This window comes from Callorhinus ursinus, unplaced genomic scaffold, assembly GCF_003265705.2.
Source record: "Callorhinus ursinus isolate GAN/ISIS: 27379988/994484 unplaced genomic scaffold, GSC_fseal_2.0 scaffold55, whole genome shotgun sequence".
Lineage (NCBI taxonomy): Eukaryota > Metazoa > Chordata > Mammalia > Carnivora > Otariidae > Callorhinus > Callorhinus ursinus.
Genome location: NW_027397117.1, coordinates 2,684,172 through 2,697,097, shown reverse-complemented (window position 1 = coordinate 2,697,097; position 12,926 = coordinate 2,684,172). Strand labels below are relative to the sequence as shown.

General features: G+C 42.4%; 1 protein-coding gene across 2 annotated transcripts in view; it reads right to left on the bottom strand.

The window, feature by feature from the left end:
• POM121C (POM121 transmembrane nucleoporin C) overlaps positions 1-12,926 on the bottom strand; it is a 54,915-nt gene that overhangs the window by 20,805 nt on the left and 21,184 nt on the right. Inside the window, exons 1-5 of one of the 2 annotated variants that reach the window (XM_025864587.2) lie at positions 5,725-6,346; positions 4,357-4,572; positions 3,885-4,043; positions 2,190-2,270; positions 564-735 (exon numbers count right to left, since the gene is read on the bottom strand). In XM_025864587.2, coding sequence (XP_025720372.2) covers positions 564-735; positions 2,190-2,270; positions 3,885-4,043; positions 4,357-4,572; positions 5,725-6,293 — 1,197 coding nt within the window. In that variant the 5' untranslated portion in view covers positions 6,294-6,346. Of the gene's footprint in view, positions 1-563; positions 736-2,189; positions 2,271-3,884; positions 4,044-4,356; positions 4,573-5,724; positions 6,347-12,926 lie in introns of those variants that run through there. The other variant, XM_073884257.1, reaches the window with a different exon arrangement.

Below are 12,926 nucleotides of genomic sequence, written 5' to 3'. Positions count from 1 at the left end.
TCAGTCTTTGTAATAATCCTTGGGAGATGAGAAATACAAAGTTGAAGTGATTTACCTGCCCGAGGCCCTATAGCTACTAAGTGTCAGAGGCAAAATCTGAATCCAAGTCTGTCTGGTAGCAAAGCTTGCTCTGTCCCCTAGGCCATACTGCATCCTCTAAGAAAGAACTGCAATTTTTTCTAAAAAATAATTAAAAAAAAAATCACAGTATTTTAAAAACTTTTCACTCAATTCTCAATGACAAAAGGATGATTTTCTTTTCTATCCAGTGCAATCTGGACTGAACCTACCTTTTCGATCAAATTAATATCATTTATTGAATTATTCATTCTTTGTCTGTTTATCTACAATACTGGCTGTTTTGTATCAGCTGTCCCCATATGCACTGGTTTACTTTCTGGGCTTTCTATTGTTCCCGGGGTCTAAGTTATCAATCAAGGGTTTGCATCTTCTGTTAGCTCAGAGGTAATCCCAGTATCTGACAGGTGGAACGTGGTTAGTAAACACTGGCTCATCAATTAATGCTCGGAACACCTTTCTCCCACGCCACAAGCAGAACGTACCTGAGAGAAACCTCGAGTGGAACTGTAAGAACTGGTAATGGCATTGCGGCTGGAGCTAGGGATGCCACCCGTGTGCGTGCTTGTCAAGGAGCTCACGGAAGAGGTGCGAGACCTCTTATTCGAGTGGTCGTCGGAGCTTTGGGAATTGAGACCTCTCTTCAGAGAGCCAGGCCTAACAAAAGAGAAAAAGACCGTGAGTGTGCTATTTAAGGCAATATTCTTCTAAGGCTTCATCCATGGTCACAAAATATTTCTTAAATAAACTTAATAAGGATAAAGCTCTTAATACTATTGTTACCACTTCAGCTAAGTATCTTGGGCAAGTCAGGAAGGGAAAGCCAAATATTTAAAAAAAATTAAATGTATGACTCCACTTGTATAGAAAAAACTGCACGCTAATCTACAGTGACAAAAAGCACATCAGTGGATGCCTGGGGCTGGAGGCAAGACTGGAGGGAGGGGTTGGTTACTAAGGAGCAAGGGGCAACTTTTTTTGAAGGTGGGGGTTATGTTTATTACCTTGGCTATGGCAACGGTTTAACGTCAGAACTTATCAGACTGTACACTTTAAAAAGGCACAGTTTATTATAATGTTAATTATACGTCAATAAACCTACTAAAAAACAGCCTTAAGAGGAACCAACCAATTTTTTTAAGCTTCCAATGGAAACATCTTTCCTGTAGAATAATCACCCAACCTTTGTTACAATGTAGACAACTCACTTTCTCTTAGAGTGATGAATGTCAACCACGGACTAGTTTATTCTTACACTGGATGAAATGCATTTCCTCTAACTTTCACCTATTTCACCTACAGATCTATGTGAAGCGAAACCGAACAACGGTAGCCTTTTCTTCACACGACAGCCCCCTGGTTTTTGGTGATCATTATCCTATCCTTCCCTCTCTCGGTTCCTTATTCCCCTTGAGATTTTTCTCCCTTGGGTTAATACTTTAAAACTTTCAAAACCCATTCATGCACGGCCACCACTCTGTAACATCTTACAATTGCTTCACTCGGAATGACCCTTAGGTTGTGTTTATGTTTCTTACAGTGCAGGCCACGGAACCAAGCACAACACTACATGGACAATGTCAGCAGAACTCAGGACAGCAGGAACCCCCCCGCCTCCGCTCCATTCTGGTCTTTGTTCTGCTATCAGCACAGACTGGGAGCACATTAGCTCTTCTGGCAGCCTCGTCACTCTCCTGACTCAATAAGCATGTAAGTTACCTCAAGTCTTTTCACACAGATTTCTAAGACACTTTCCCTCTCATCCAACCCCTAAATGTATTTAAACTCAATTGTACAAACTTAACATTTATCTTAAATTTCATACTGTTGCACTTTAACCATCGCACAAACCTGTTTATATACATAGTTATTAAATATATTTACAAACTCTCTTAGCCTTACCATATTTTTATCCATATTAATGAAAAAATATTAAAAGAAATTAGACGATAGTTATTGTGGAACATTATTCCAAATGTTCCTCTCTGATGTCAAAGATTTGAACCTGGGCTAATAAAGCAATGCAAAAACACAGAGGAAAATCTCTGTAGGACAACAGCTCTGACAGTGCCCTTCCCCAGTCTACCTCATTCAGATGGATTCTCACTTACTTAGGCACAAAAGAAGCAGGGACTCCATTGGCCACCAGGGGCTCAAATGCTGAATGTCCACTCCCACTGCTATCATGGCGCCTGTGACAAATCAAAAAACCCTCAATTAAATGAACTTTTTTTTTCCCCCCTTAGAGCATCCTCTCATACTCCTGGAACCTTACTATTTCTGTGGCATATCGAAATGGTTAGACAAGAAAAAGGCTGCTTCAAATCCTAAAGATTCTGAAAGGCAAATTTATTCTAAGATTGTCCTCATAATAACGAGTATAAAAATGCTTCAAGACCTTTTGAACTTATTCAGGTGTTATTATTCGCTAACTTCTCTCCAAAGTACTACTATCACAATACTCTACCATCCACAAATGAAAAACAAAAAACAAAAACATCTTAGGGACTAACCCACACATCCCATAGTGCTCTAGAGGTTAATATGGCAAGTCTGTTAGGGAAAAACTTCACATATCACACATAAGGGCCTATGCATGGTGCCCATAATCATTGCTTACTCCAAGTGTGAGAAAGATAAGACAGAATCCTCAGTTAATAGGCTCACTGGGGTCAAGAAAAATTTTAACCTTGGAGAATATGAGAGACTTATTTGGACCATAAGAATGATGATTCCCTCTCCCACCTCCCCCACTCCTTGCCACCCCTGCTTAGCTAGTTGACAGCAGTTCAAATTGCTCACCTATAAATCATCTGTACTCATCATTAGATCTTCCTATGTCACATAAAAACACTTTCCACTTATTTATATCTCCCTACCTAACTTTGCATTGGTAGTACTAAAGACGGCCAACTTTGTAGGATATGAACAATCTGGTCTAGGTAATGGTTACATTGAACAAGTGTGGGGTCCACTGTCTCCTCAGAGTGCTTCCTTGACCAATGTATATAAAGAAACCCCCTTCTCATTATCTGTTATAGCATCCTGTTGTGTTTCTTTCTTTTTTTTTTTTTTTACTTCTATACAAGTACAATCTAGAATTCCTTATTTTATTATCCAAGTCCCATGGGGACTCTTACTCATTGCTCTATCCACAGTACCTGGAGTAGGCCCAGGCACACATTAGGTGCTCAATCTGTCAAATTAAAAGACGAGTGAAATCCTTAACTGATACTTGGAAAGCAGTTATGCATCATACCTAGTGACTTCAACCTCTGCTCTTTCCACACTTAGGAGACAGACTGCTTATTCCATTTTCATTAAAATATCACAAACCAAATAATGAAATTGGTTTTACTCTCATTACTGATAAATCTACCATATCCCAGTCTTCACTTTGCTTCGCCAAGCATTTCCTTCAGCACAAATATGACATTCGAATGGTGGTTACCCAAATAATTAAGCAACACAAGCTAGTGAAGGGAAGACTTTTAGCATTCCCTCTAAAAAAAATAAAATTTAGCACATTTGTATCAAAAGTATGAGGCTAACATGGCTAACAGCTGTCAGCTTATCTCTAGTACTTGTAGAAAAGGTTAAGTTATAAAATTTAACCTGTACCTTAGGAAACTAACAGCATTAAACCCCTTGTTACCAAGCTCTTCCATGGAATCCAAAGAAGGGCACCTACTGAAGCTCAGAAACTGTGGAGCTGGCCTCTGTTTCTTCTTGGGAGTGATCTGTATATCAACAAATCACAGGAGTCTGTGAGGGAGGCCTGTTTAGTACTCTGCGGGGCCTGTTACCTTCTTTTATTTTCCTGGCTATCAGAAAATATTTGGTCTTCCTCCTCCACTGTCCTTTTCTTCCTCTCCTTGAGGGCACTCAGTACAGTCTCTTTTGCACATGGGTCTGGGACATTACTTGATGGTGAGGACAGTGTTGAGTTGATTGTCTGCTCTGGTCTGTAATGAAAAACAAGATTCTGGCATTAAGATATGTTAATAACCATGCATATAGCACAGACTTCAGTCATTGGAAATCAGAAGCTAACTAATAAGCAAAAATATACACTGACAGAAACTGCCCTTAGAATTAAAGCTACCGTCTAAGGCCAAAACAAAAAAAATGCTGTTCAAGGACTAGAGTTAGGGATTTCTCATTCAAATAAGCACCTTCTTCCCTTTTTTGCTTTATAGTTCTTTTGTCAGAGGAACAGCTGCGGAAGAATAAGTGGAAATAAACAGGAAAGTTTATTCTGCCAGCAGTAATACTCACATTGGCGAACGAGTCCATTTACTATCCGGAGGAGCAATCCTCACTGTCACTGGGCTGCACACCATTTTGGAATTCCGAGGAGACAGCACAGTCTTCTTGTGATAACCATTCCAGCACACTGTAGGAAGTACGCCCAGAAGAGAATACTGGGCCTGCTGGATTGGATATCGTCTTCGAGGTGTTATCACAAACCGGTTTGATAAACTCCCACAATCCCTATGGAGAATGGGAAACACATTATAGAACCAAAGAAGCCTGAAGGAATGGCAGAAATATGAATTACTAAAGAATCACGTGGGTTCAGTTATCTTCCAGAGAGCTTAAACGGATTAAAAAAAAAAAGGTTTTATTTATTTATTTAGAGAGAGAAAGCTAGCACACGTGGGGGAGGGGCAGAAGAATAGGGAGAAAAAAAATCTCAAGCAGACTACACCCTGAGCACGCAGAGCCTGATGCGGGACTTCCTCTCACAGCCTGGAGATCACGACCTGAGCTGAAACCAAGTCGCAGGCTCAATTGACTGAGCCACCCAGGCACCCCTTAAACTGCTTTTTGAGCCACAAAAAACCACAGCATTTTTATGGCAACGTTCCCCCATTCCATCTAAGGATGGAAAGTGGCAGCTGCTTAGCAGCTGTCCCTATAATGGACTTCAACAACTTTGAGAGGAAAATTGAAAACTCTGCCCACACAAGTAAAACTGCGATGTAAGAAAAGTGCGTGTTAGGACATGCAAGGGGGAACTTTTAAAGAATTTTTAAATCTTTTCAATCTTTTATGCTGAGTCATAAGTAATAAACACCCAAAGTCAAACATTTTTGACACCTAAGTTCATCTTTCAACTGAATGTACTTATTGATAATCTAGTATTTTCACCAAAGTTTTGTATTCTCTTGTAATGCTCAGCTATTGGGACTAAATGGAAATGCCTCTTTAAGTTGATCACTTTTATCAATCAACTTTATCAAAAGAGGGGTCTCCTGGAAACACCTCTTTGAGGTCGGCTAACTGACCTAATCGCTCTTATTGGTCCAAAGGAAAAATACAACAAAACATACTATATATCTACTCTAGAAAGGTCAAGATACTTTCACCAGAAGTAGGGATATTTTAGTAGCTTATCAAGTATTTTTCTAAACGCGGCTTTAAAAACTGTAAAGAAGGGAACAGCTCTGGCATCACATCTCATTCCAAAGGCTCAAGGAAGGCAGGGGATGGCTGACACACACCAAGGTGTTTCAAGAAGACAAAGCGACACAGAAACCACTTTTGACTCAATGAAAAAGAAAATCGGATTTAAAAAGTCAAGGTCTCCATTCAAAGCCAGTCGACAGAGAGGAGGGTGTGGGGAAGATGAGCGGATCTTACCGGAGGGATGGCCTCCTAGAGGATCGGAGAAGAGGAGTGGGAAGAGAGGGGTAAATGTGCACACGATGGGGCGAGTGCGCGGGCGGCGCGGCGCAAGCGGGAGTGCGGCGGCGGCCAGGCCTCTCCAGCAGGTCCCTGACCTCCGGGGCGGGGGCAGGCTGCGGGGGGCCGGGCTTGCCCAGGTAACTGCCCATGAGGAGCAGTTCGGCGGGGTCCGGTCCTTCGAGCAGGGTCCGCGGCTCTAGGAGATTTCCGTTCACCGCCGACTTGGCTGGAGGCGAGGCGTGTAGGGTTCGCTGACGCCGCGCGTTCCGAACGAGCGAGGCGAGGGCGCGCGAACCGCGGGGCTCGCGGCTCAGTCCCCACCAGGCCGCGGTGGCCCCCACGGCCAGCCAGGCCAGCGCCGCCGCCGCCGGCACCAGGTACAGCACGAGGCCGAACAGCGACAGGCCGAGGAGCGCCGCCCCGGCCGGGCCGCCGCAGCCCCCGCCCCGGCCCCGGCCGTCCCTGACGCTCGCTATCGGCCGCCGCCGCTCGCCTCCGCCAGCCGCCGCAGCCGCCGGAGACATCGCGGCTCCGCGCCGCGGAAAAGACTTAAATATCCCAGCGTGCACCGCGCCGCGCGCCGCGTCATCGCGCACTGGCTGCGTCACTGCGCAGGCGACTCGTACGCGCAACTGCCGCGGGCAACGCCACTGCTGCCTAGCAACGCGCTAGACCCGACCCCACTCAGAAAATGCGGCCCCCAGAAACAGCCAGGTCGTCTTCTCCAGGCTTCCGCGCGTACACCGCGCGGCACCCATCCCGAGGTGACCCGGTAGAAGAGTCGCGTTAAAAATAAAAGCTCCGGAAAGCGACCACTCAAGTAATGCCTGATCCATGTTGTTTTGTAGAGGGCTGAACTCCCCGGAAGAGGTTGTTACCGGGCACGTTTTTCACGATTGCTACCAAAGGTGGTGAGTTTTTCAGGTGCCCTCTTTCTGCCAAAGGGGGTTTACGTGCACAGCAACAGTGAAAGGCCAGACCAGCCCAAACCAACCACCCTTGTTAAATGTGGATCTAATTCTAATAAATTCCCGATCAAGCAGCCTAATAGTCTAATATATTGCGGATGAAACCTGAAGCTGCAAGCTAAGTTTGATTTCCTGCCGTACAAATTGGTTAAGTGAAACAGTTATCTACCAAATTTCACATCATGGTTCAGAATCGAGTAGATTCTGAGGATTTGTGATCAATTTACCTATGTTAAATTTGATGGCCTGGGAAAGTGGATTCGTGGTTGGCGAAGGCTGAGGAGTGTGTTGGGGGTCGGAAAATGGAGAATGACTGCTAAAGGGTAGGGTTTTCTTTTTGAGGGGGGACAAAAGGTTTTAAAATTAGATTATGGTGGTGGTTGCACAACCCTGTGAATTCTATGGTATGAATTATATCTTAATAAAACCATTAAAAAAAAAAGCCTTGGGCGCCTGGGTGGCTCAGTCGTTAAGCGTCTGCCTTCGGCTCAGGTCATGATCCCAGGGTCCCGGAATCGAGTCCCGCATCGGGCTCCCTGCTCAGCGGGAAGCCTGCTCTCCCTCTCCCACTCCCCCTGCTTGTGTTCCCTCTCTCGCTGTGTCTCTCTCTGTCAAATAAATAAATAAAAATCTTAAAAAAAAAAAAGCCTTCGTGGTCAGGCAATTCAGATTTTGATCTAGCTCAGCTTCCTTGGCCATTCATTCACTCCACTACTGATAGACATGAAAGGGAAAAAGGGTCTCTGATTTCTAGAAGCCTTCTGTTTAGTGGATAAGAAAGATGTGTAAGTAGAAAGCTTTGATTCACTGTGGCCAGCGTGATAACAGAGGCACAAAAAAGAGTGGGAATGATAAAGGGGAAGATAGGCTGGGAGGTGTTTCTTGAGCAGACAAGAACTGGGTTCAAGGCAGATGCAGGAGGCACTGTGCAGAAGCACAGAGATAGAAAGGAGTATGGCTGGAAATTGGGAGGTCTGAGGGAGTAGAGAGGTTAGAAAGATAGGTGGGGCTCAGTAAAGAGGTCTCTGGAGCAACCTCAAGAGATGAGCAAGGCAGTCAGTTCTCCCCAATCCATTGCGAGGGTAATTCTGCTTCTGTTTGATTTCACCAAAGACTTCATTTGAAAAGAAAAGGGGATGGGCTGTTTTACTTTGGAACCAATCTCAGCAGCAGCAGTGGAAGCGCGGGACAAGAGCCCAGCTGCAGTGAGTCAAACTATGGATGGAAGACCAAGAAGTGGAGCAGTGAGTGCAGATTTCCCATTCACGGAATCTGGATAAGGAAGAACAAAGTATCTAGTGCAGCAAGGGTCCTTAAATTATCATACATTACTGGTATTTACAGGAGGAGCCAGACATAAAAGCCATCAGTGTACACATGCCGTAAGACAAAGATTACTTGGGAATTAATGTATAGATAGAGAGGTCTGAGACTTGAGCCCCAGGGCATTCCCGTGTTTAGGGGTCGAAGAGATAAACACACAAACCTGCAAATCATTTAGTAAAATATAAATATGACTACATTAAAATTTAACACTTCTGTATGGGGAAAGACAACACAGGTGCTAAAAGACAAGCTAAGACTGAGAAGAAACAACTAACTCATACAAAAAAACCTCATATAACTCATACTTAAAAACCATGTAACTAGAATTATAAGGAACTCCTAAGAAGCAGCACAAAAAGACTCAACTGTAAAAAAAAAAAGGACAAGTGATATAAAAATGTAATTTATTGAATAGGAAACCCAAGTGGCCAATAATAAATAAATACATATTTACATGTACATCTGTATATACCTCACTAGTAATCTAGGAAAGCTTTACCGAAGTTACAAGAAACCATTGTGCATTCCTTTGCATAAGTAGAAAAATTTAATAGTTCAACAAGATCACATTTTGGCAAGGATGTGGAACAAATGGAATGGACATGGTGGTGGTGGATATGTAAAACTATGATTTGGAAAGCAATCTGGCAATATCAGACTGAAGAAATAGGTACCTTATAACCTTGCAATTCCATTTCTGGATACAAAGACAGTCATTGCAGCATCATTTGTATTACTGACAATTTGAACACACCTAAATGTCTAATGTCTACCAACCCAAGAATGGAGGAATAGTGGCATAATTCATATAATAAACTATTATAAAAGCAGCTGAAAATTAACCACCTTTCCAGCCATAATTAAGGGATTCCAGGCTAGTCCTCCCACCATGAACAACTATAAAAATGGACAAAACTTGGTGGCGCCTGGGTGGCTCAGTCGTTAAGCGTCTGCCTTCGGCTCAGGTCATGATCCCAGGGTCCTGGGATCGAGCCCCACATCGGGCTCTCCGCTCTGCAGGAAGCCTGCTTCTCCCTCTCCCACTCCCCCTGCTTGTGTTCCCTCCCTCGCTGTGTCTCTCTCTGTCAAAAAAAAAAAAAAAAAAAAAAAGACAAAACTTATGAAGCAACTACTTTCAGACTAAGAACAATAGGAAGGGCAAGACTGATCCCTGAGAGGAAACTCATGAAGTAAGCCCCTAAAATCACTGAGTTCCTCTAAGTGGGGACAATTTCCCAAGTGTAGTGCAGACAGCTAGAGTATGAGCAGAGTAGGGAGATCCGAGGAGGCAAAAATAGACTTCAAGACAGCTGAAAGTCCTGGAAACCACTGGGCAGAGCAACAGAAAGGAGGGTGTCATGCAGACAGGGAGTTCCAGAAGTCTATGTGTGAGTCCCCTAAAAATCTGTGGCTGAAACTGGCATGATGACTAATTTTATCGTCTCAACTTGACTGAGCCTCAGGGTGCCCAGGTACTTGGTTAAAGACTATGTTGAGGACTGTCTATGAGACTATTTCTGGATGAGATTAACATTTGAATTGGTAGACTAAGTAAAGAAGATTGATCTTCCACAGTGGGTAGGCCTCAGCCAATCTGCTGAAGGCCTGAATAGAACAAAAGGCCTGGGTAAGAATTCTCTGCCTGGCTTTTAGCTGGGACATTTGTCTTCTCTCTTCTGCTTTCAGACTTGAACTTGGAACTCACACTATTGGCTCTTTTGCTTCTTAGGCCTTTGGCCTTGGACAAAACAATACCATTGGCTCTCCTGGGTCTCCAGCTTGTCGACTACAGCTCTTAGGACTTCTCAGCCTCCATACTGCATGAATCAATTCCTGATAATAAGTGTGTGTGTGTGTGTGTGTGTGTGTGTGTATCCATCCTGTTGGCTCTGTTTCTCTGGAGAACTCTAAATAATACAGCCAGGCAGTATATGCAGAGAGACTCCCTGAGGCTTACTAGAAAGCAAAGTACTAAATGGGTTAAGATTAGAACAGAGATATTAGAGTTAGGGCAGTCCTGGGGTAAGAGCATTGCCAGGGGAGTTCTGGCCCTACCAAAATGGAGAGATCTCATAAGTGCATCTTTAACATCCTTGGAATCCAGTTGCAACAGCAGAAAGGTTACAACTTGAGGTAAGGATTATAGTCCAGACTAAGACCTATTCTAGGTCTGCCTTAATACATTCTAAAATCAAATCATGACAAGATCCATAGGAAACAAGTTTGGAGGTTGAGTCTCGCCAATTTAGTGGGGTTTGGGAAACACTCTAGGCTCTTCAGTGATGTGTAAAGACAAAACAAAACCAAGTATAAACAAGTGTAAGGTCATTAGCCAATAATTACATTGCCTGCTAGAACAAGAATCCATATACCTCATGGAGAAATAAGAGACTTCAGAGTTTTGTTCACAATGTACAATATTCAATAAAAAGCCCGTTAGACCTACAATGAAACAAAACAATGTGATCCGTAGTCAAGAAAAAAAGCAGTATATAAAAATGAACCCAAGATGGTCGAAACGTTAGACTTAGCCAACCAAGATCTTAGTGAACTATTATAAATATATCCAAAGACTTAAAGGAAAGCATGGTCTTAATAAGTAAATAGATAAGGAATCTGCCCAGAAATGGAAATTATAAGGAAGAAACTAACAAATGCTAAAACTAAAAAATAATCGAAAATGTTTACTAGATAAGCTTACAAGCAGATTGGAGACAGGAAAATAAAGTCAGTGGACTCAAAGACAGGTCAGCAGAATGATCTCATAATGAACAGACCCTCCAGGATCTATGAAGCAGTATCAGTCTATCATACGTGCAACTGTACTCTCAGAAGGAAAAGTGAGACTGGGGCCGAAAGATATATTTAAAAAATAATGTCTAAATTGCCCCAATGTGGTGAAAAATTACAGCTTAAAGATCCATGAAGCTGAACGAACTACAAAGCAACTAAAACAGTAACTGCAGCTTCTAATCAGAAACAAGGTAGACTAGAGGACCATGAAAGAGTTTTTTAAATGCCAGGGGGGTGAAGGGTGGTGAATCTTGTCATCCCAGAATTTTATGTTCAAGCAGAAAATCTTTCAAAAATGAGAATAAAATAAAGACACTTCCTGATAAATGAAATCTAAGAGAATTCATCACTGGCAGAACTGTACTACAAGGAATGTTAAAGGCCGCCCTTTAGACCAAAGGGAGCTAAGACCAGATGAAAATGTGGAACTATCCGAAGGAATGGAGACCATCATGGTAAACAAGTAGGTGAATGTGAAAGACTGTTTTTTCATGATTTACTTTAAGAACTGATTGTTTCAAGTAAAAATAAAGAGACATTGTATAGGTGGATATAACAAATACAGAAGGAAGGGCACCTGGGTGGCTCAGTTGGTTAAGCGACTGCCTTCAGCTCAGGTCATGATCCCGGAGTCCCGGGATCGAGTCCCACATCGGGCTCCCTGCTCAGTAGGGAGTCTGCTTCTCCCTCTGACCCTCCCCCCTCTCCTGTGCTCTCTCTCCATTCTCACTCTCAAATAAATAAATAAAATCTTAAAAACAAAACAAAAAAACAAATACAAAAGGAAAAGATGTAATAACCACCGAAAGCTAGGTTGTAGGGAGGGTAAATGTAATTATACTATTGTAAGGTTATTACATCTGTTATATGGAAAGCAGGAAGTGGGACATTTGAGGTGCCAAGTCTGACACGAGAAGAGGTATGGTGAAATAGAAATAGGAAAGTGATGTGTAAAGGTATTTGATAGTGACTATATCCTGGATCATAAGAGAAGTCTTAATAAATGTAAAAGAACTGATATAAAACAAAGTGCATTCTCTGAGCATAATGGAATTAAACTAGAAAATCAATAACAAACAAAAGGAGAATCTCCAAACACTTGATAATTGAACAATACAATCTAATTAATCCACGAGTCAAATAGCAAGTCTCAAGGGACCTTAGAAAATATTTTGAAATGAATTCAAATGAAAATATAATGTATCAAAGTCTAGAAGAGGGGCTTTTACTTCTGACAAAAATGGAACAACAGATTTACCCTCTGACCTAGAACAAAAACAACAAAAACCAGACAATATATGAAACGGTGGTTTCCAAGACTACAAATTAGACAAGGGGACAATGATCACTAAGTTGAGAAAGAACATGAGCCCTATGACCATCACAGCTTACTGTCTTGAGTTTCTAAGCAGTATTACAGAAAGGAGGGGACTGAGGAAGAGCCCAGTGGATTTCCTGACTTGAAATACAGGGCTAAGAGTTTGGAGAGATCAAAACAGCTAAAGTTTAAAAGAATACCAGAGAGAAGAGAACTGTGAAGAATTCCCAGAGATCTACAGAGGTTTCTCTTGAGGATTTAGCAGTACTCAAGAGTATACGTTTATGGGGAAACTACCCAATGCCAAAGAAAAAAACACCCAAAAGTATTAAAAGAAACAGGATCTGACACTAACAAAGGGTCAAGAATCATGTCTCTCCTCACCATCCAGACTGTGAAAAGTCATAATAGGATATTAGGTGTACTCAGGAAGGTGCTGCCTTAGTAATGGGAAATAATCAGCCTTACACTGAGCACTGCTCTGGACCTACCTTGTAGATCATAAAAGCAAAACCTGAAAGGATCAAACTGTTTCCAACAGTCTTAGCTGTATCCCAAAACAAAGTTCAAAGAAAATGTATGGGACTAAAAAAATGACCAGCACTCAACAAGGTAAAATTCAGTGTCTGGCATCCAGAAAAAAAATTACCAGGCATGTAAACAAGCAGGGAAACAACTCATCAAGAGTAATCAATCGAAACTGACCCAGAACTGACACGTTAAAATTATCAGAGGACAGTAAAAATTATTTT